General features: G+C 38.7%; 2 protein-coding genes across 2 annotated transcripts in view; one reads left to right on the top strand and one right to left on the bottom strand.

Moving 5' to 3' along the window:
- Nucleotides 1-23,855, bottom strand: part of tkv (serine/threonine receptor kinase thickveins) — a 723,071-nt gene that overhangs the window by 687,182 nt on the left and 12,034 nt on the right. The window lies entirely within an intron of this gene.
- Nucleotides 285-21,121, top strand: LOC141395151 (probable cytochrome P450 4ac1). Its single transcript, XM_073970635.1, has 16 exons — nt 285-414; nt 492-695; nt 779-860; nt 8,080-8,180; nt 8,242-8,503; nt 8,670-8,887; nt 8,958-9,269; nt 9,343-9,491; nt 18,649-18,781; nt 18,857-19,060; nt 19,119-19,200; nt 19,745-19,845; nt 19,910-20,171; nt 20,289-20,506; nt 20,578-20,889; nt 20,964-21,121. The coding sequence occupies exons 2-16, from the start codon at nt 497-499 to the stop codon at nt 21,119-21,121; spliced, it is 2,793 nt and encodes a 930-aa protein (XP_073826736.1). The 5' UTR covers nt 285-414; nt 492-496.

Here is a 23,855-nt window from a genome sequence, read left to right as displayed (position 1 = left end):
ACGCTGAATAAAAAAGGTTGAAACGCACGAATAATATGTGATAAGATTTGCTTGGGTGGGCAAATGTCATGCCGTAAAAGGCAAAAATAAAGCTGAGAACAATAAGTTCGTTTAAGCTAGTATCTGATTGCATCTCATTTGCAACAGAACTATCATTTCCATAGCATATTAAAAATAAATAAGTGCAGCCACAATACAAAAAAAAAAATAAATAAATCATGTTGCTAATATTTTTGGCATTTTGGTTAATTTTATTACTATGTCTATATAAACTTAATAAGACATATTATGTGATGTGTCTGTGTAAACGCGTACACACCGAGGATGGCACGAAATTGGAAGATAAAGTACATGTAACGCGGGGTGTTGTTCCAGCATTTGGAAATAATTTCGATTTATAAAATTTCTCACCAGGTAAGAGGAGGAAAGGGCCTTATCTGTGGAATGATTTAGTAATCATAAAAATCACGTCTCTCCCCGTTCTGATTTAGAAACAATGTTCCAATATTTACGTCAAAACTACCGCAATGCCCGGGGAAATAGCTACCTCTTTTATTTTATGCTTCGTCCAATGTACAACATTACAAACGCTGAAGATGCTGCCGAGCTATTTCAGAGTACCGCATTAATCGACAAATCTGTTCTTTATAAATATGTGAAGCCATTTTTGGGTGATGGTCTACTGATTAGTTCGGGTAAGTGTCGAATTAAATTGGACGATCATTCACAAACCACACTCAGGAATTATTGCTTATCAGCATCACATAATTTTTTGTAGATCGCAAATGGTTCAGCAGACGTAAAATTTTAACACCGGCTTTTCATTTCCATGTTTTGAAAACATTCAACGACATATTCAAGTAAGTTTAAATCGAGGCATGAAAAATACTTTGAATAATAAAATTTTGTGGAGATGTCGATGTTCGAAAAAATATTCTTAAAATATTTGCATCAAACTATCTCAGTTTTGACTATCTCCCCAAAAAGACATCGATCCGCATTTCTAAAATCGGGATGTGAAGACAACGAGTACAACATGTGCAGTAGTATTAAAATAACATTCGGGGAAACACTCCAAACACCCCAGCCAAGATTGCAGCGGCCTTCTGCAGACAATTTGTCGAGCACCCGGCGACACCAAACCGCGACAGAAGAAAATAAATACGACGAGCTTCTCGTGCCCTTAGATCAAATACGGACCCAGCCACCATCACAACGGATAATGTGCTTAGAAGTATTAAAGCCGCCAAGAGTTCACAACAATTGGTCCGGATAGTCTGGCTACGAAGATGCTAAAACACATAGGACATCATGGTGCTAACTACCTCGCCTGCACCTTTAACTTATGTCTCAGCACCTTCGAGGTCCCAGACATGTGGAAACTCGGAAAAATAGTCCCTGTCCCTAAACCAGGAAAACCTGTCCACATGGGAAACTCTTACCGTCCCATCCCACTTCTATCACCTGTTGTAAAGACATTTGAGTCCATTATCTTACCGTGCTTCACTGAACACTTCCACCTCGCTGATTACCAGCACGGTTTCAGATCTGGAAGAATTACTGCAACAGCTATCAGTGAAGTCACGGCAAGGATAACTGAAGGACTAAACAGCAAGAACAATACTGGTGGCTCTGGAACTATCAAAAGCCTTTGACACGATTAACCATGCCACTCTCTTGAGAGACGTGATGGAAACATCACTCCCAAACTACCTCAAGAGATGGCTGGTTAACTATATGGCTGGCAGACAGTCCTATGTGGAATTTCGTGGACACAAGTCCCCACCAAGGAAAAATAAGCAAGGAGTACCCCAAGGGGGCGTACTATCCCCGCTACTCATCAACTTTTATGTCTCTAAGGCCACAGATCCACCCGATAACGTCCACCTAATATCGTATGCTGATGACTGTACGGTAATGTCCACTGGCAAGAACGTTAAAGACACAGAGGCACACATAAAAAACTTGCTCCAAATCCTCAAGGACTTCTTTGAAGAGCGTAACCTGCAGCTATCTGCCTCCAAGTCCTCAGTCACCATGTTGACATCGTGGACAAAAGAGGTCAACACAAAACTTGATATACACATCCGCGGGCAAGTCATCCCAACAATCCAGAACCCCAAAATACTGGGGGTAAGCTTTGATAATATGTACCTCTTTTGTAAACATGCTGAGATCGTGGCTGGGAACATGGGGAAAAGGAATAAAATCCTTAAAGCTCTCTCAGGCATCACATGGGGAAAGACAAGGAGACCATCCTGACCAGTTATAAAGCCATAGGTCGTCCCCATCTAGACTATGCTGCTCCTATATGGACACCAGGTATCAGTGATACGCAGTGGAAGAACCTCCAAGCGGTCCAAAACACGGCCCTGGGCATTGCAACAGGGCGCCACTCCAAGTCACCCGAAGACCACCTGCACCATGAAGCCAAGGTTCTCCCGGTGAAATCACACTGTACCCTCTTAACAAGGCAACACGCAATTAAATGCCAAAAACTTGACCACTCTAACCATGTGAGGTGCAACAGATCGATTTTCGCAAGGAACTTCCTAAAAAAATATTCAAAGCGCCCTCAAACAAGGTCACACAATGACTGTGGAGAACCATATCTCCTCATACACAAGCAGTGTTGTGCTCGGTGGAAGACCACCTCCCATAAGCGAGGATGAGAGGCTACTACGTAGAGAGACCAGATCAACACTATCACAACTTCAGTCTGGCATCTCTAGGTGCCTAAACAGTTACCACTCCCTCCTGAATCCTGAGATAGCAGACTCATGCCCAAAATGTGGCCAATCTCCACACATCACACGGCACCTTTTCGCGTGTCCTGCACATCCGTCTGACCTGACGCCGGGTTCACTTTGGACACATCCTATTAAGCAGCACGCTTCCTGGGACTGGATGTGGATGCTTAGATGTCCACCTATTAATTTCAAATTTTCTTCTCTTTCTTTTCTTCCGATACAATATCTACCTGTAGGGGTTACAACACATGTGCAGTTTTTAAATTGAATGATGTATTTAAATTAAATAAAATAGTCAGTGTGGATTTTCTAAAATATTTCATAGTAGAACATCGAGTCTTCAACGTGGATTTTTCAAGAATATTTTTGAGGGGGGACATTCGATCTTTAAAAGTTAAGATTTCTTATTAATAATTTTTAATGGGACTTCAGATTCTTAACTGATGCTTTTTTATGAATATTGTATGGATCCTTTTTTTATTTTTTAAAGGCACCTTAGCCTCAGCCTTTAGGCTAAGGAGGGTATATACACTTTGATACGATGAAAATGTGCCTGATTGAAATAATGGTTTTAGACCCCAAGTATGTTTGGACGAAATGTGTTTCAGACAATTTGGAGTCGATCTAGCCATGTCCGTCTGTCTGTCTGTCTGTCCTGCTGGCTGGAGCGCACTATAACTCTACGAACGGATGAGCCGATTCGGTTCAAATTTTGGCTTTCGTAATATTTTGCCCAAACTTAGTTTAAGTTCGAAGATGAGCTACATCGGTCCACTCCTTCCGGTACCTCCCCCACAAAAGTTCGAAAATGTTCGGAAAGTTTGTGCGCACGATAACTCTTGAAGGGAGTGACCGATTTGGTCCATACTTTGTATAGTGTAAACTTACTACCAGAGTAATATGAGGTTCCAATATAATCTCAATAGGTCCACTCCTTCGGGTACCTGCCACACAAAATTTCGGAAAAGTTCAGTTTAGGGCCATCTTTCGAATGGCTTTGATTTTTGTTGAAGCAACTTGCATTCGCTGCCTCAATTACGATGGTAAAAGTTTTTTTAGGGGCAAGTCCATACTTCTTGTGCAAACAGCCCGAAGAATGTAAAAACCCCCTATGGCACAATATGTTGTGGCTGGAGATTCACTTCCATAATGGTCAATGTCGATCCATTCCTTTAACTATATCCTCCGCAAAACTTTTGATTTTTAATCCTAATCAAAATTTTTGTCGGTTCATACATCCAAAATTTTTAAAACCCCCTAAATACATACTTTTTTTGAGAAAAAATGTTTCAATATACACAGACTGAGGGTATATCTCTGTCAGCAATGCTGACTGATACTTTTTGACTTGTTTTAATATATTTTGAATGGATTAGTCCCATTTGACAACAGAATCGGTTGTAACTTTGTATTTTGTGTTTCCAGAGTCTAAGAACATTTCTACCATAAAATGTTTATATATGTCCACGTTTTGATATAGCCCCCATTTTCCCCCGATTTTCGGTATTTTGAAGGTTTTGGCCTCATTATCACACCGAGATGGCTGAAATTTGGTATTTAGTCTTCGTTGGGGGTATATAACTTTCCCCGGAAATTTGTAGGTCCACGCCATCATATAGCCCACATAGAACGGTACCTTCCGATTTTCGGTATTTTGAAGGTTGTGGCCACATTAATCCACCGAAATGGCTGAAATTTGTGGGGCAGTATATAAAAAGTTCGGCCCGACCGAACATAATGCTTTTTCTACTTGTTTATATATATTTTTGAGTGGTCCCATGGAGTCTGAAACGTGGGCTTTTAAGAATATTTTTTAGGGGACGGGATTTTTTTTTCAAATATGTTCATGAATGCGCCTACTTAAAGACAGACAGTATACCTTTAAAGGTATTCTATAACGAAATAAGACCATTTAAGGTCTTCCCTAGTAGACCGAAGACCTTTTAAGGTCTTCTATTGTTGACAGAACACCGGTCATAGGGTCTTCTATAATAGTCAGAAGACCCTTTATGGTCTTTCCTAGTAGACAGAAGACTTTTTAGAAAGTAGAAAGAAAACCTTTTAAGGTCTTCTTAGCAGACAGAAAGCCTTTGAAGGTTTTCTGAAGTAGACAGAAGGTATTTTATGGCATTATCTAGTAGTCAAAACACCTTTAAGGTCTTTTACAATAGACTGAAGTAGATAGAAGATATTTAATGTGGTTTTAAAGTAGACGGAAGACCTTACAATGTTTCCTTTACTTACTTACTTAGCTGGGCCATTACAGAACATTTTTTCCATAGACCGAACTAAGAAAAGATCTCCAAATTCTCTCTGTTTCGTGCTTCGCTTTTTGGAATACCGCGCATTGTCATCTCTTCATCCACTTGTTTGCGCCACCTATTCTTTGGCCTGCCATTCTGCGTGCACCGCCATGTGGCTCGAATTTATACGCCTTTTTAGCGGGTTCATCATCGCTCATTCTTATTATATGGCCTAGCCAACACAATCGCTGCATCTCGATACGTTTAACTATATTCATGTCTTTGTATAGCTTATATAGCTCGTGGTTCATACGACGTCGATATTCACCGTCAACGCAGATCGGTCCGTAGATCTTTCGAAGAATTTTTCTCTCAAACACACCAAGCACTGCCTTATCTGCTTGCGCAAGTACCCAGGCTTCGGAACCATACATCAGCGCGGGTAGTATCAGTGTTTTGTAACGCGTTTGTTTTGTTTGACGAGTTGTGGCTTTGTTTTTAAAGTGCTTACTTAAGCCAAATTAGCATCTGTTGGCCAATACAATTCTACTTTTTGTTTCACAGCTGATGTCGTTTGTTGCGTTTACGGCGGTGCCGAGGTATACAAAGTCTTTTACTACCTCAAGGAACTTCAACAGTTGGTCCGATCTCAATGGACGCAATTGCGCGTCGACACCATCAGCCGTTTACCACCAGACCCACTTTAGCAGATTTTCCTTCGACCTTCATAAAGGTATCGGTTACTTCTTTTACTGATCGTCCCATGATGTCTATATCATCAGCATAAGCAAGTAACATGTGGCTATTGGTGTAGATTGTGCCACTTCTCTTGACGTTTGCCTCTCGTCTAACCTTTTCTAGCAGGATGTTAAAAAGATCACACGAAAGGCTGTCTCCTTGCCTGAAACCTCTTTTGGTACAAAACACTTCGGAGAGGTTCTTTCCTATTTTAATTGAAGATCTTGTTTCAGTTAGAGTAATTTTACAAAGCCGAATGAGCTTTGTGGGGATACCAAATTCAGACATTGCTTGGAATACCTTTGAACGTAGCGGGCTGTCGAAGGCTGCTTTATAATCGACAAAAAGGTGGTAGGTGTCGATCTGCATCACTTGGGTCTTCTCCAGGATTTGCGCAGGGTAAATATCTGGTCAATGGTGGACTTGCCAAGTATAAAGCCGCATTGGTATGGTCCAATTATTTCGTTGACCATGGGCTTTAGTCATTCGCACAATATCCCTGACACTATCTTGTAGGCGATAGAGAGAAGACTTATGCCCCTATAGTTGGAGCATAAAGTCTTACCTCCTTTGTTATGGACGGGACACAGGATGCTCAGGTTCCAATCGTCGGGAACGCGTTCTTCCTGCCAGATGAAACTAACTAACTGATGCATGCACCTTATCAGCGTGTCGCCTCCGGTTTTAAACAGCTCGGCTGGTAGGCCATCAGCTCCTGCTGCCTTATTATTCTTCAGCCGGTTTATTGCTGTCTTTACCTCATCTTGGCCGGGTGGTATACATTCAATACCATCTTCTGGGATTGGATCTGTGGTATCTTCGTCGACTTCGCTACTATTGGATACCAGCAGTTTGGAAAAATGCTCTTTCCATATCCTTAGCATAATATCTGTATCAGTTACCAGATTACCTTCCAAAGCCATCAGTTTGATGTTTCACTCTTTGGTTGAATTTTCGGACTTCATTCTGTCTCCTGTACATCTCGATTTGTTCACACTCCTGCTTTTCCATCTCTCTCGTTTTCCTGCGAAAAAGACGTTGCTCCTCTATCCTTTTATCCCGATACCTCTCTCGTGCTCCACGCGTTGCTACTGATTGCAAAGTAGCCCTATATGCCGCATTTTTCTCTTCAGTAGCAGCACGACACTCCTGGTCATACCATGGATTCCTTGGTGGAGGTCTCTGGTATCCAAGTACTGATTTTGCGGCTGTTTGCATGGAGTGGGCAATGTTTTGCCATTGTCCTGATATGTTATCGGGACGAGGAGTGCTTTGATTAAGCAGTTGGGCCAGTTGAGTGGAATATGCTGTGGCTATCTGTAGTGATTGCAGCTTACCGATGTCCAACTTCCGTGTTGTGTCTGTTCGCACTTTGTTTGCTACATTTAATCTGGTACATACCTTTGCTGCAACAAGGTAGTGGTCCGAGTCTATGTTTGCACCTCGGAACGATCGTACATCCAACACGCTTGATGCATGTCTTTCATCTATCACAACGTGATCAATTTGATTTCTTGTTTTCTGATCTGGAGACAGCAAGGTGCCCTTATGGATGTCGAGATGTTGAAATCAGGTGCTGCTAACTACCATGTTTCTTGCTGCTGCAAAGACTATCAGCCTCATACCATTGTCAGATGTTTCACTGTGGAGACTGGATTTCCCGGCTTTTGGGCCAAAGATATTCTCCTTTCCAATTTTGGCATTAAAATCGCCTAGTATAATTTTTATGTCATGGGCAGGGCAACGGTCATAAGTTTCTTCTAAGCGCTCGTAAAATATATCTTTGGTCTGCTCGTCCTTGCCTTCGTTGGGAGCATGAGCGCAAATAAAGCTGAGTTGAAGAATTTTGCTTTTAATTGAATTGCAGCGAGTCTTTCATTCACTGGGGTGAAGCTGGAGACCAGAAGTTTTGACCTCCGACCAACTATAAATCCGCAACCAAACTCATGCTTTGTGTCATGGCAGCTATAATACAGTGCGTCACCTTTAGGTGTTGTTGTGACGCCTTTCCCTTTCCATCGTATTTCCCTTAGTAGACCGAAAACCTTTTAAGGTCTATTATGGAAGACAAAAGACATTCTAAGGTTTTCCGTGTGAACAGAAGACTTGTTTAGGTCTTCTATAGTTGACAGAATACCGGTTAGGGTCTTCTATAATAGTCAGAATTGATATTAACGGACGAAAATTGTCTTGAAAAAGTAGTAACACAATTATTTACATGACTGAATTTGATCAGTTATATTTTAAATTTTAAATCAAAGATTAGAATTAGAATTAAAAATTCCGCACTTTGCTGCTTCAAAAAACGAAAAATAATTAAAATTTTTCCAACAATTATTATCTTTCAGGGAAGAAAGTTTGAAACTCCTGGAAAAGCTACAACACCTGCAAAAAGATGAAATCGAAATAAATGATATTGTAACGGAATTTACGCTCAACAATGTTATTGGTAAGTTGGGGATAATCGGATAGGCTAATTCCAAATTAATTTGTATTCTGTTCTCATATAGAAACTGCTTTGGGTGTTAAATTGGACGACATAAGTGGAAGTTCCAAATATCGCCGCACAATCCATGATATCGAAGAAATCATTTTGGAACGAATCTACAATCCTCTAATGTTTTACAATTGGATATTTAGATTGTTCGGAAGATATAAGAAACATACAGAAGATTTGAAAATTGCCAGTGATTTCTCGAGTAAAATTATTCAAAAGAAACGTGAGGAGTATCGCAAGAAAAAGGAAATGGAAGGCCATAAAGAAAATGAGATGTAAGTGGGAAAAATCAGAAGTAAAATTAATACTCTTAAATATAGAGAAATTATTATTTTTCATTCGCCTTGATAAGGCAAAAATAAATTTATATTATTTATATTTAATTTCAAAAATTTTTTAAAACCACGTTTCTGACCTTTGTAAACACAAATTTCGTTTCAGCGATGATTTTGGCAAAAAGAAACGTTATGCCATGTTAGATACTCTATTGGATGAAGAGGCCAATGGCAATATCGATCATGAAGGTATCTGTGATGAAGTCAATACATTTATGTTTGAAGGTTATGATACAACCTCAACTTGCTTGATATTTACCATTCTCAACTTGGCTTTGCATCCGGAGGTGCAACAGAAGTGTCGCGAGGAAATTGCCAATATAGGTATGTAATCAATACGCCCCTTTTCTTGCTTCAATTAGACAACTAAACATTCCCCCTTTTTCCATTGCAGGTGACTACTCATCTTTGACAGTTTTTGATTTTAATAAATTGGAATATTTGGAATGTGTTCTCAAGGAAACCCTACGTCTCTACCCCTCGGTACCATTTATTGCCCGTAACTGTACGAGTGAAACGCACATCAATGGTTTGATTCTACCCAAAAATAGTCAAATAAATGTTCATGTTTATGACATAATGCGAGATCCAAGACATTTTCCCAATCCCACTGAATTTAAACCGGAAAGATTTACCCAAGAAAACTCTGTAAATCGTCATCCGTTTGCATTTGTTCCATTTAGTGCAGGTTCCAGAAATTGCATAGGTAATTTATGTTTTTATTTATTTTTTTTTTCTAATTGAGAATTACTTTTATAATTATTGTTCTATGATTTTAGGTCAAAAGTTCGCAATTTTGGAAATGAAAGCAATGTTGGTGGCCTTGCTAAGCAATTTTGAAATTCTACCCGTTACAAAATTGGAGGATTTAATTTTCGAATATGGCTTAATTTTAAGAACCAAAGATAAGATTTATGTAAAACTGAGGAAAATTTGAAAATAAAAAATATTAAAATTTAAAGTGAAAGTATTTTCTGGGGCTCAATTTTGTTTCTATGAAAATTCTCTTTAAAAAAATTTTATAAAGCAAATAAATACCAAATGAAAAAAATCATAAAGAAAATATTTTTCATTTCAAATTTTCATAGAACGGGAAGAATCCAGCCCCTGTAGTCAAAAAGAAATTAAAACAAGTAAAAAAGTATCAGTCGTAGAGCTGGCAAGCTATCGATATCCGCAACATTTGATAGTTTCGATATTTTCATTTCAAAATATCGTTAGCATCGATACTATCGCTCTTTCGTTGCAACACACATTGGAATGAGGTTACAAGAAAATTTTTAGATCTGAAATTTCCACTGTATTGGTTCCTGGCGAAGAAAAACCATTAAAACCGCAAAAATCAACTTTGTAGATCCGATTTTGGTTACAGTTCCCATATAATGGATCCACATGCTATAGGGTATTTTTTGAGATGTTTAGACACATTTGCACTTTCTAAAAATTTGTCAGAAAGAACTTCAAGAATCTATTAATTTTTACTATTTTTTGATATTATAAAGGACAAAAATGTTATCGTAGTAAACAATAAAAAATGATACCCATTCTTTGTCTGCTCTACTATTTAAAAAAAAAAAATCTCAGCCAATAAAAACGCCACCCATTTTTTGACTCTCAAAACATTGATATGTATTCAGATGTCAAAGGGCCACAAAATTCTGAAAAGACCATAAGTACATTCGGTCTGTTCGTAGATGAATGTTTCAATTCACGTAGGCTGAGGGTATATCTCTGTTGGCAAAGCCGACTGATTATAGCTGGCAAATAACACTATGCAAGAAAATGGAGGTGAAAGTATGGGGCAGAGATAATTCCTTTTGGGGATGGATGTCCTTGGTGAGTATATTAAGAACACCGAGGGACAGATCGGCCGTGAGTCGAACTTTCGAGTTATGGCGTGATGAATATTTTGCTGGAGACCCTATAAGCCCTCAGGAATTAGCGTTATATCTTTGTTAGCTGTTGCTTTAGCTTATTTTTGAGATTACATGTCTGCAGTCAAATCGAACGAGGATTATTTTCGTAGAGCACTTCGATCTTCTAATTTGGTTCCTTCAATGTCCTTTTCGTCCTTTATTTTAAGAGCCGCTATAAAAGTACCATAATTTCATCTACGAACAGACCGAATGTACTTATGGTCTTTTCAGAATTTTGTGGTCCTTTTTGGACATTGAACTTGCAGACAAAAATGTGGATTAGGATTAAAGTTCAAAAGTGTTGCGAGGAGGTACTTAAAGGAATGGACCGACATAGTCCATTATGAAAGTGGGTTTTTTACACATTTCGGACTATTTTCTCAAGAAAAATGGACTTGCCCCTGAAACAAATTTTACCGTCGTATATGAGGCAGCAAGTTGCTTCAACAAAAATCAAATTATTGTAAAACAAGTAAGAAAAGCGTTAAGTTCGGTCGGGCCGAACTTTTTATACCCTCCACCACAAATTTCAGCCATTTCGGTGGATTAATGTGGCCACAACCTTCAAAATACCGAAATTCGGAAGGTACCGTTCTATGGGGGCTATATGATGGCGTGGACCTATACCTACAAATTTCTGGGGGAAAGTTTTATACGCCCAAAGAAGACTAAATACCAAATTTCAGCCATATCGGTGTGATAATGAGGCTATAACGTTCAAAATATCGAAAATCGGGAGATATTGGGGGTTATCATGAATGAAATTTCCCCGTGAGTTTTGTTTTTCCGCCGTTGCAACTTAAGGGAGAAAGTGAAAAAATTCACGGGGAATTGCCGTTCATGATAACCCCCATTGTATTATGGGGGCTATATCAACACGTGGACCTATATAAACATTTTATGGTAGAACTGTTTCTTAGCATCTGGAAACACAAAATACAAAGTTACAACCGATTCTTTGGTCAAATGGGTCTAATACATTCAAAATATATTAAGATGACGCGTACTTTATAAGGGGCCTTATGTGGGGCCTATACCAAAACGTGGACCTATATAACCCAACTTTGGTAGAAATGTTTTCAGGCCTCTGAAGACACATAATACCAAATTACAACCAATTCTGTGGTCAAATGGGTATAATACATTCAAAATATATTAAAATGACGCGTACTTTATATGGGGCTTTATATGGGGGTATACCAAAACGTGGGCCTATATAACCCAACTTTGGTAGGAATATTTTTTGGCCTCTGGAGACAAAAAGTACCAAATTACAACCAATTCGATGGTAAAACGGGCCAAATATCTTAAAAATTCCTTAAAACGACGACGCGTCACGCGTCATTTTGTATGGGGGCTATACGAAAGCGTGGACCTACATAGCCCGCTTTCAATACCAAAAGTCCTACGTAAATATAACATATTTTCCCAAAATTTCATCAACCTACGTCAATCCGTTCGGACGCTAGAGTGATTTCCACAGACGGACAGACGGACGGACATGGCTATATCGATGTAGAATTGCACGCTGATCAAGAATATATATACTTTGTGGGGTCTACAATGATTATTTGGAGTAGTTACACACGTAGTGACAAACTTAATATACCCCCATCCTATGGTGGAGGGTATAAAAATGCATTGTAAAGAAGAAAAGTTCGATGAAAGAGAAGCCGCTTCACAGCCGATATGTCTGAAGAGCCTCCGCCAAAGGCGAAACATGCATGTCACATAGCGGTGGTTGTGTGGGTACGAATCTTCGGTTTTCCTTTTTCACTTGCATCATTGGTCATTAAGCTCGATTCCAACGAGAAATTAATCAAAAATTAATATTAAAAATGATCTTCGCCCTAAAAGGCAAAATTTTCAAATAAAATAAAATCAGCTGAGCCAGGCTGGGGTTTGAACCCACGTCCCTGTAAAACACAAGAAAATGGTGTAGTTCGAAAAGTTCGATGAAAGAGAAGCCGCTTCACAGCCGATATGTCTGAAGAGCCTCTGCCAAAGGCGAAACATGCATGTCACATATTGGTGGTTGAGTGGGTTCGAATCTTCGACTTTCCTTTGTCACTTGCGTCATTGGTCATTATGCTCGATTCCAACGAGAAATTAATTAAAAAAATCAAAGTAATTCGAGAGCAGGTCTTAAAGTGAACTTATCCGAAATTGTGTGTGGGAGGTACACGAAGGAGTGAACAAATATAATCCATATTCGAATCTGAGCTATATCTGGTAGATATATTAGGATGTGTAAAGTAAGGGCCAAATCGGTCAGAGTTCAAGAGTTATCGTGCGACAATTTACCGAACATTTTTTTAGCTTTTTTGGGGCTTATCTTCGAACTTAAACTATGTTTGGACTAAATATTACTAAGGCCAAATTTTGCACCGAATCGGCACATCCGTTCCAGAGTTATCTTGCGCTCCAACCACTACCCACGGTGTCGTAGGGAAGTATGGACTTGCCCCTGGTGAAACTTGTACCGTCGTATGGGGTGGCAGTTAATACAAGTTGTTACAGCAAAAATTTCGATTCGAGAGCAGGTCCTAAACTGCACTTTTCCGAAATTTTGTGTGGGTGGTACTCGAAGGAGTGGACCGATTGAGTCCACATTGGAACCTCATCTAAGTCTAGTTGAAATTAAACGATGTGCAAAGTATGGACCAAATCGGTTACTTCCTTCAAGAATTAACGTGCGCACAAATTTTCTGAACATTTTCGAACTTTTGTGGAGGAGGTGCCAGAAGGAGTGGACCGATATAACCCATCTTCGAACTTAAACTAAGTTTGGACGAAATATTACGGAAGCCAAATTTTGGATGGACTCGGTTGGTCCGTTCTAGAGCTATCGTGCGCTTCAGTCAGACAGACGAGCGGACGTTTCTTAAACAACTACAATTTGTTTGAAACGGATTTCGTCCAAAAATACTTTGGGCCTAAAACCATTATTTCGATGAGGCACAGTTTGCCCGTATGATGCATAAATATGAGGGTGTAAAAAATGATCGCTCAATGAGGGACATTGTTGTTATAGAACGTGTAGTCAGCATGAAGGGTGACGTAGGGGATGAAAGATACCAAGGAACGGTCCTGACCGGCTTTAACATGGCAAAGTCCAGCATTTATCTTGGTCCATCTTTCATCTCAAGTGGACACTGACCTCCCCGTGATGTCACCTGGGGTAGCTGCCTTTAACACCCGTTAGTGAGCTAAAAAGTGCCGCACGTTCACCCATAAGAACGTTAAAAACTTGGATTTGGGCGCTGGGTTTGTAACCCTCCCCTAGAAAAAGCAGCCTACTATGAAAAAAAGAAAAGAAAAACAAATCCCTCTAAAGTTGACGAACCCCGCAAACGTTTTAAGGACCATGATCTGTGAATCTGCACCTGGAATGTTCGCACTCTTTATAGAGAAGGTGCAGTTTACGCATTGGCAGATGTAATGGAAAAGTACAAGGCCGACATTTCTGCCATACAGGAAATACGATGGAATGGGAAAGGCGTCACAACAACACCTAAAGGTGACGCACTGTATTATAGCTGCCATGACATAAAGCATGAGTTTGGTTACGGATTTGTAGTTGGTCGGAGGTTAAAACACCTGGTCTCCACCTTCACACCAGTGAATGAAAGACTTGCTACAATTCGAATAAGAGCAAAATTCTTCAATATCAGCTTTATTTGCGCTCATGCACCCACTGAAGGCAAGGACGAACTGACCAAAGATATATTTTATGAGCGCTTAGAAGAAACATATGACCGTTGTCCTGCCCATGACATTAAAATTATTCTAGGCGATTTTGATGCAAAATTGGAAAGGAAAATATCTTTGGCCCAACAGTCGGAAAATTCAGTCACCACAGTGAAACATCTGACAATGGTATGAGGCTGATAGACTTCGCAGCGGCAAAAAAACATGGTAGTTAGCAGCACCAGATTTCAACATCTCGACATCCATAAGGGCACCTGGCTGTCTCCATATCAGAAAACAAGAAATCAAATTGATCACGTTGTGATAGATGGAAGATTTTCATCGAGCGTGTTGGATGTGCGTTCGTTCTGAGGAGCAAACATAGACTCGGACCACTACCTTGTTGCAGCAAAGGTACGCACCCGCTTAAACGTAGCAAACAAAGTACGAACAGACACAACACGAAAGTTAGACATCGGTAAGCTGCAATCACAACAGATAGCCACAGCATATTCCACTCAACTAGCCCAATTGCTTAATCTAAGCACTCCTCATCCCGATAACATATCAGCGCAATGGCAAAGCATTGCCCAATCCATGCAAACAGCCGCAAATTCCATACTTGAATACCAGAGACCTCCACCAAGGAATCCATGGTATGATCAGGAGCGTCGTGCTGCTAGAAAAATGCGGCATATAGGGCTACCCTACAATCCGAAGCAACGCGTAGCGCACGAGAGAGATGTTGGGAGAGAGGAGAAACGTCTTTTCCACAGGAAAAAGAGAGAGATGGAAAAGCGGAAGTGTGAAAAAAATCGAGATGTACAGGAGCCAGAGTGAAGTCCGAAAATGCTACCAAAGAGTCAAGCATCACACTGATGGCTTTGGTACAGGCACATTCTTCTGTAGAGACCAGCAAGGTAATTTGGTAACTGATACAGATAGTGTGCTCAGGATATGGAAAGAACATTTTTCAAAACTGTTGGTATCCAATAGCAGCGAAGACGACGAAGATACCACAGACCCAATCCCAGAAGATGGTATTGAATGTATACCACCCAGCCAAGAGGAGGTAAAGACAGCAATAAATTGGCTGAAGAATAATAAGGCAGCAGGAGCCGATGGCTTACCAGCCGAGCCGGAGGCGACACGCTGATAAGGTGTATTCATCAGCTAATTAGCACCATCTGGCAGGAAGAACGAATACCTGACGATTGGAACCTGAGTATCCTGTACCCAGTCCATAAGAAGGGAGGTAAGACTGTATGCTCTAACTATAGGGAGATAAGTCTACTCCCTATTGCCTACAAGATCGTGTCAGGGATATTGTGCGAACGACTAAAGCCTATGGTCAACGAGATAATTGGACCATACCAATGCGGCTTTAGACCTGGCAAGTCCACCATTAACCAGATATTTACCCTGCGGCAAATCCTAGAGAAGACCCAAGAGATGCAGATCGACACCTACCACCTTTTTGTCGATTATAAAGCAGCCTTCGACAGCCCGCTGCGTTCAAAGGTATTCCAAGCCATGTCTGAATTTGGTATTCCCGCAAAGCTCATCCGGCTTTGTAAAATGACTTTAACTGACACGAGGTCCTCAGTTAAAATAGGAAAGAACCTCTACGAAGAGTTTGGTACCAAAAGAGGTTTCAGACAAAGAGACAGCCTTTCGTGTGATCTTTTCAACATCCTGCTGGAAAAGGTTATACGAGAGGCAAACGTCAAAAGAAGTGGCACAATCTACACCAATAGTCACATGTTACTTGCTTATGCTGATGATATAGTCGAAGGAGAATCTGCTAAAGTGGGTCTGGCGGTAAACGGTGAGAAGACCAAGTTGATGGTGTCGACGCGCAATGTGTCCATTGAGCTCGGACCGACTGTGGAAGTTGGTTCCTATAATATTGAGGTAGTAAAAAACTCCGTCTACCTCGGCACCTCCGTAAACACAACAAACGACATCAGTTGTGAAATAAAAAGAAGAATTGTATTGGCCAACAGATGCTACTTTGGTTTAAGTAAGCAGTTTAAAAACAAAGCCACATCTCGTCAAACAAATATAACGCTCTACAAAACACTGATACTACCCGTGCTGATGTATGGCTCCGGAGCCTAGGTACTTGCGCAAGCAGACATGGCAGTGCTTGGGGTGTTTGAAAGAAAAATTCTTCGAAAGATCTACGGACCAATCTGCGTTGACGGTGAATATCGACGTAGCATGAACCACGAGCTGTATCTGCTATACAACGACATCAATATAGTTAAACGTATCGAGATGCAGCGATTGCGTTGGCTAGGCCATATCATAAGAATGAGCGATGATGAACCCGCTAAAAAGGCGTATAAATACGAACCGCTTGGCGGTGCACGCAGAATTGGCAGGCCAATAAATAGAGTGCGCAAAAAGTGGATGATGAGATGAAAAGGCGAGGTATTCCAGAGTGCGAAGCAACAAATAGAGAGGAATGGAGATCTCTTCTTAGTTCGGCCTATAGAACAAATGTTCTGTAATGGGCCAGCTAAGTAAGTAAGTATTGGTGCGCAACGTTGGTCTCGCTGTTAATGTGTAAGGGTGACATACGGCTGATATTTTTGAAAATCGAACTAAAGTGGTACAAATAGTACAAAAATAAATATTAATATTAGTGCAACAAAATGTTCAGTGTTCGCAATTTCCTTATTATATATTATTTATTTTTTTATATATCCTTTCCGCATACGAAGTAGCGGGCACTTTGCTAGTTACATTATATTATCATTTGATTCCAGATGCCGATTTCCCGCTAATGATTTCAACTTTGAAGAAAATGTGTTTTATTTCACAACTAAGGAGAAGCGTTCAACGATTTTTTTCTCTTTAAAAGTGCGACTTTTTATATATTATTTCATACAGTTTTTCTTTTATTAAAGTGTGTTATATATTTCTTTGGAATTTTGTATGTACCTATGTGTCTTTGTTGTTTTGCCTTTTTTCTATGCCCTTCAATAAAAAACACCACTATTTATAAATGTGTATATATGTTAGAAATAGCCAGTGAGCGCTTGCTGAGAGCAAGTGAGCATACATTTCAATGTGTTTCACATTGACATTTACGCTCCCTTGCTCTCAGAAAGCGCCCACTGATGCATGTGTTTGTTTTTTATTTTGTGGCTTTTGGGTTTGTATTTGTTTGCATCCAAACATATAATTTGTTTGCACCCAAACATATATTTGTTTGCAGGACCCAAACATATGTTATGTTTGGGACTGCTTGCAAACAAATATATGTTTGCTGCAAAATATGTTTGGGACATATGTTAGAGAGGCCATTTTTTCTGTGTGTATATACCCTTTCTAGCCTAAAGGCTGAGGGTATAAAAATGACCAACTGGCCTTTAAAAGTAGCAATACTAGCAACAACTTTTTCAGTAGAACCAAGTCAAAAATGCCGCATGAAAACAAATCTAATGTTGTTTACGAGATAAAATGATCTTGATGACGGATCCAACAAATGTCCGAAGACATATGATGGCACAACAAAATCTAAACTTAAGACCAGACTTAGTTCCCACAAATCAGACCAGAAAGCCAAAACTAAACCATTGGAGCAAAAAACTGCTCTTGCAGCTCATTGTTTAAAAGAAGGATACACACACCGAACTTCAAAAATCTTGATATTTTAGCACAAGAAAACGACTATAAAAGAAGATATTTTTTTGGAAATGCTGCACATTGTCAATGTGCCAATAGAAAATCGAATGCACTTTAAATCAGATACAGAGCACTGTGCTCAAATTTGCAGGAACATTATAGAAAAACACAGAAAGTATTAGTTGGGAATTCTTTGTCCACAAGAGAGGATGAAACAAGCGGTCGCATTAAAGAAGAATTTATAATCCAATGTTTATATGTTTGTTTTTATATATTTATGTAATAAAATGTTAATTTGTTCTTTTAAAGTGAAACAAAATCCCTGATGATGACTATCGACGATAGTCGAAATATTGGAAATAAAAAACAAAATTTAAAAAAACTGCAAAATTTCCTGACTTTTCAATTTTTCTGACCTCAAGCCAAATAAGTAGAAGAAGATTAACACCTAACTTAAGCTGTATTTATATATCAATAGTCTTTAGAATGGTGATTCAAAATTAGAATGATGATTCTATAATATATACTGAGTGGATTTTTAATGGACTTTTTTTTAATATTTTGGAACTAAATAATTGAACAAAGCTTTTCAAACCCAAAATAATAGCTTCTAAGATTAGCTAGGGAGGGCAAATGCCACGCCATAATAGGCAGCAAATATAAATGGAAGAATTCTAATTTTAAATTAGTCTCAAGATGCATTTCATTGTCATCATAACTGTTTCATAAAATTAAATATAAATTAGAGCAGACACAAAACCAACAAAAATTAAAAAAAAGATGTTGCTAGCATTTTTGGCAATTTGTTTAATTTTATTTCTCTGTCTTTATAAACTCAATGAGAAATATTTTGTATTGTGTTTGTGTAAACGCATTAGCACCGAGGATGGCAGTAAATTAAGTGATAAAGTACATGTAGTGCGTGGTGTTGTTCCAGCATTTGGAAATAATTTCGATTTATTAAAATTATCACCAGGTAAGAGAAGGTATTCGTGGCATGATAATTATAAAAATCAAATTTCTCTCCTACCCTCCTATCCTCCCCTTTTAGAAACAATTTTCCAATTTACCCGTAAAAACTACCGCAATGCCGGGGGAAATTGTTACATTTATTATTTTTTTACTTTTCCAATGTACAACATTTCAACAGCCGAAGATGCTGCCGAACTGTTTCAGAATACCACATTAATTGAAAAATCTATTATTTATGATTATGTAAAACCATTTTTGGGTGATGGTTTACTGATTAGTTCAGGTAAGTCCACAAACAAGCCGCATCAAATATTGCTTATTCCCACTTATTTTTATTTTAGATCGCAAATGGTTCCACAGACGTAAACTGTTAACGCCGGCTTTTCATTTCAATGTTTTGAAAACTTTCAACGAAATATTCAAGTAAGTTTAAATGTAGGCAAGAAAGTTCACGGTACGCCTTAACCAATTTTAAATGAAAGAAGCTAACACCTGGGAAATTTTTGTGGATTCTGAAACTATAATGTTCATAGATGAGAAAAATCAAAAAAACTAAATAAATCGCCAGAGGGATTTTTAAATAAATCGCGGCCAAAGTTCAGATTTGTAGTGGTTTTTTAGGTTTTCACGATTTTGCGTGGAATTAGCTAAATTGCTTGTGACTAAAGAACATGTTGTAGCTTTGAAAATTCTCTACGAGATTGACCTTTATCAAGTTTTCGTAGGTTTTACCATTTTTGAGATATAGAAGTTCAAATTGGGATATAGAAGTTCGATGGGACTTGCGGAATTCACTTGGATGCATTACAGATATGACTTGGAACGATTTCCTACAATTTAATCCCGCTTTTATGTCTTCATTAAGGATGTTCAGAAGAAATCAAATATTATAATTGGAATTTAAATGCCAGTTTTTTAAGGTGCAAAGATGTGATGAAATGTTCTAAATAATTATCATCTCTTTCAGAGAAGAAAGTTTAAAACTTTTGAAAAAACTTCAACACCTGCAAAAAGATGAAATCGAAATAAATGATATTGTAACCGAATTTACGCTCAACAATGTTATTGGTATGTTGGGATTAACCTACTGATAGCCTACTTCAAAATTAATTTGTATTCTGTTCTCATATAGAAACTGCTTTGGGCGTTAAATTGGACGACATTAGTGGAAGTTCCCAATATCGTCGTACAATCCATGATATCGAAGAAGTCATCTTGGAACGAATCTTCAATCCTCTTATGTATTTCAATTGGATATTTAGATTATTCGGAAGATATAAAAAACACAAAGAAGATTTGAAAATTGCCAGTAATTTTTCGAGTAAAATTATTCAAAAGAAACGCGAGGAGTATCGCAAGAAAAAGGATATGGAAACCGATAAAGGAAATGAGATGTAAGTGAAATGATATGAGAGCGAAGTAAAATAAAAAAGCAATGCTAAAATTTGACAATTATTGTCGTGTTCAAAGCTTACGTAATTTATGCATTATGTATACAAATTTCTTTTCAGTGACGATTTTGGCAAAAAGAAACGTTATGCCATGTTGGATACCCTATTGGATGAAGAAGCCAATGGCAATATAGATCATGAAGGTATCTGTGATGAAGTCAACACATTTATGTTTGAAGGTTATGATACAACCTCAACTTGCTTGATATTTACCATTCTCAATTTGGCTTTGCATCCGGAGGTGCAAAAGAAGTGTCGCGAAGAAATTGCCGATATAGGTATGTAATCAGTACAACCTCATTTTGCTTCAATTAGCAACTAAAAATCCTATTTTTTTCCCACCATGTAGGTGACTTCTCCTCCTTGACAGTTTTTGATTTTAATAAGTTGGAACACTTGGAATGTGTTCTCAAGGAAACCCTACGTCTCTACCCCTCCGTACCATTTATTGCCCGTAACTGTACAAGTGAAACGCATATCAATGGTTTGATTCTACCCAAAAATAGTCAAATAAATGTTCATGTTTATGACATAATGCGAGATCCAAGACATTTTCCCAATCCCACTGAATTTCAACCGGAAAGATTTACTCCAGAAAACTCTGTAAATCGTCATCCGTTTGCATTTGTTCCATTTAGTGCAGGTTCCAGAAATTGCATAGGTAATTTTATCTATTTTTTATTTATTTTGTTTAATTGGTAATTATTTTTATAACTTTTTGTTCTTCGTTTTTAGGTCAAAAGTTTGCAATTTTGGAAATGAAAGCAATGTTGGTGGCCCTGCTAAGCAATTTTGAAATTCTACCTGTTACAAAATTGGATGATTTAATTTTCGAATATGGCTTAATTTTAAGAACCAAAGAGAAGATTTATGTAAAACTGTGGAAATTTTGAAAATAAAAGATATTATGGTATTTTACCCAGTAGTACATTGTTCTGAATACATACATTTTTCGATATTGTCCTGTCCACAGTCCATTGATTAATTGCCGTAACCTACCAACACTGTATTTAACCATTCTCCTTAATATTGTGGGAATATTTTGTGTTGTTGTAACATTTCCTTTTTTATGGATTTGGAATACAATTCTAAATATGTAACAATAGCCACAAATTGTATACTTTTACAGCTCACGTTTTGTGTGAATTATGACATGAAGAAATGTATTTCCAACAGTTATTGCTAAAAACGTTTGTGTCGACTTGATCATATGTCCCAGAATGTAAAGCTACTTGTTGAGAATTGTGATTTGTTTCACATTAGATGACATGTTCGATGTTTTTTTTGTTTTGCATTGATGCTATGATTAAAAACTAGTTCCATATAAGGAGAGTAAATGCTAAGAATTGTTAATGTGTTCCAATTGGAAGTGAGGAACTTCATCTTACTGGAAACAGAAGGCTTTTAGAAAATAATCCGCATGAAAGACCATGAGATCTTCTCAAAGACCTAAGGGTTTTCTCATAGAACACTTAGGGGTCTTCGCATAGAAACCCGAACAAATTTCTCATAGAAGACAAAAGCGTCTTCTCATAGAAGAACAAAAAAAGGTTTTCTCACAGAAGAACAAAAAAATGTCTTCTCGTAGAAGACGGAAAAGTCTTCTTATAGAAGACAAAGGGTCTTCTCACAGAACACTGAAGGGAATTTTTATAGAAGACCCAAGGGTCTTCCCTAATGGGTCTTCTCATAGAAGATCGAAGGGTCACCTCATAGAAAACCAAAGGGTTTTCTTATAGAAGACCAAACGGTCTTTTTATAAAAGCCCAGAAGGTTTCTCAAGAAGTCTAAAGGGTATTCTTATAGAAGGCCTAAGAATCTTCTTAAAGAAGACCAAAGGGTCTTCTCATAGAAGCCCAAAATTCTTCTGATAGAAGACCGAAGGGTCTTTTCATAGAAGAGGGAAGGATCTTCTAATAGAAGAGGGAAGGATCTTCTAATAGAAGACGGAAGTTGTTTCTCATAGAAAACCAAAGGACCTTCTCATGGAAGACCAAAGGGTCTTCTCATAGAAGACCGATGGGTCTTCTCATACGAAACCAAATGGGATTTTCATTGAAGTTCGAAGGGTCTTCTCATAGAATACCTAAGAGCCTTGTCAAAGAAGACCAAAGAGTCTTCGTATAGAAGCCCATAAGGTCTTTTCATAGAAGACGATAGGAACATCTTTTAGAAGACGAATGAGTCTTCCAATAGAAGACCAAAAGTCTTCTCAGAAAACCGATGGGTCTTCTCATGGGAAACCAAAAAGCCTTCTCATAGAAAACCAAAGGATCTTCTCATAGAAGACAAAATTGTCTTCTCATAGAATGCCGAAGGTCCTTCATCCAAAAGACCGAAAGAGCTTCTCACAGACTACCGAAAGGTTTTCTCACAGAAGACCTAAGGATTTTTCTCATAGAAGGCCGAAGGGTCTTCTCATGGAAAACCTAAGAGTTTTGTCTTAAAAGACCAAAGAGTCTTCTCATAGAAGCGCATAAGGTCTTCTCATTGAAGCCCAAAAGGTCTTCTCATAGAAGACGGCAGGGACTTCTCTTAGAGGACGGAAGAATCTTCTCAAAGAAGACCAAAAGGTCTTCTCATAGAAGACCAAAAGATCTTATCATAGAAGACGACAGGGACATCTCTTAGAAGACCGAACGGTCTTCCCATAGAAGCCCATAAGGTCTTCTCATTGAAGCCCAAAAGGTCTTTTCATAGAGGACCAAAAGGTATTCTCATAGAAGACCAAAAGATCTCATAGAAGATCGAAGGGTCTTCCCATAGAAGCCCAAAAGGTCTTCTCATAGAAGACCAAAAGATCTTATCATAGAAGACGACAGGGATATCTCTTAGAAGGCCGAAGGGTCTTCCCATAGAAGCCAATAAGGTCTTCTCATTGAAGCCCAAAAGCTCTTCTCATAGAAGACCAAAAGGTCTTCTCATAGAAGACCAAAAGTTCTTCTCAAAGAAGACCAAAAGATCTTCTCATAGAAGATCGAAGGGTCTTACCATAGAAGATCGAAGGGTCTTCCCATAGAAGCCCATAAGGTCTTCTCATTGAAGCCCAAAAGGTCTACTCATAGAAGACCAAAAGGTTTTCTCATAGAAGACCGAGCGGTCTTCTCATGGAAAAGCAAAAAGTCTTCTCATAGAAGACCGAAGGATCTTCTCATAGAAGACCGAAGGATCTTCTCATAGAAGACAAAATGGTCTTCTCATAGAAGACCGATGGTCCTTCTTCCAAAAGACCGAAAGATCTTCTCACAAACTACCAAAAGGTTTTCTCATAGAAGTCTCAAGGGTTTTCTCATAGAAGACCTAAGTGTCTTCTCATTGAAAACAAAAGGATCTCTCATAAAAGATCGAATGGCCTTCTTCTAAAAGACCGAAAGTTCTTGTCACAGACTACCGAAGGGTTTTCTCACGGAAGACCAAGGGGTATTCTCATAGAAGACTGAAGGGGGAATTATTAGAGTTTGCGAACTACGCGAACAAAATTTTCTTTTTTTGGTTTTAAGACTTTCTCCTATGGACAGGAGCTAATTGCGGGCACGGGAACAAAATATTTTTTTAAATTGTAAAGGGAATTTTCGCAACTTCATAGGCCAATATCTCGGGAAGTATGGACTTCCGCAACAAATGTTA

Source organism: Musca autumnalis, unplaced genomic scaffold, assembly GCF_047663935.1.
Source record: "Musca autumnalis isolate F117 unplaced genomic scaffold, ASM4766393v1 scaffold_2, whole genome shotgun sequence".
NCBI classification, from domain to species: Eukaryota; Metazoa; Arthropoda; class Insecta; order Diptera; family Muscidae; genus Musca; species Musca autumnalis.
The sequence above is the reverse complement of the archived record's forward strand: the minus strand, read 5'-3'. Positions and strand labels throughout refer to the sequence as shown.

Coding starts and splice junctions, on each gene's coding strand:
- LOC141395151 (XM_073970635.1), top strand. CDS start 497: ATGTTCCAATATTTACGTCAAAACTACCGCAATGCCCGGGGAAATAGC. Junction 861..8,079: donor ACATTCAACGACATATTCAA/GTAAGTTTAAAT, acceptor ATTATCTTTCAG/GGAAGAAAGTTTGAAACTCC. Junction 8,181..8,241: donor TACGCTCAACAATGTTATTG/GTAAGTTGGGGA, acceptor GTTCTCATATAG/AAACTGCTTTGGGTGTTAAA.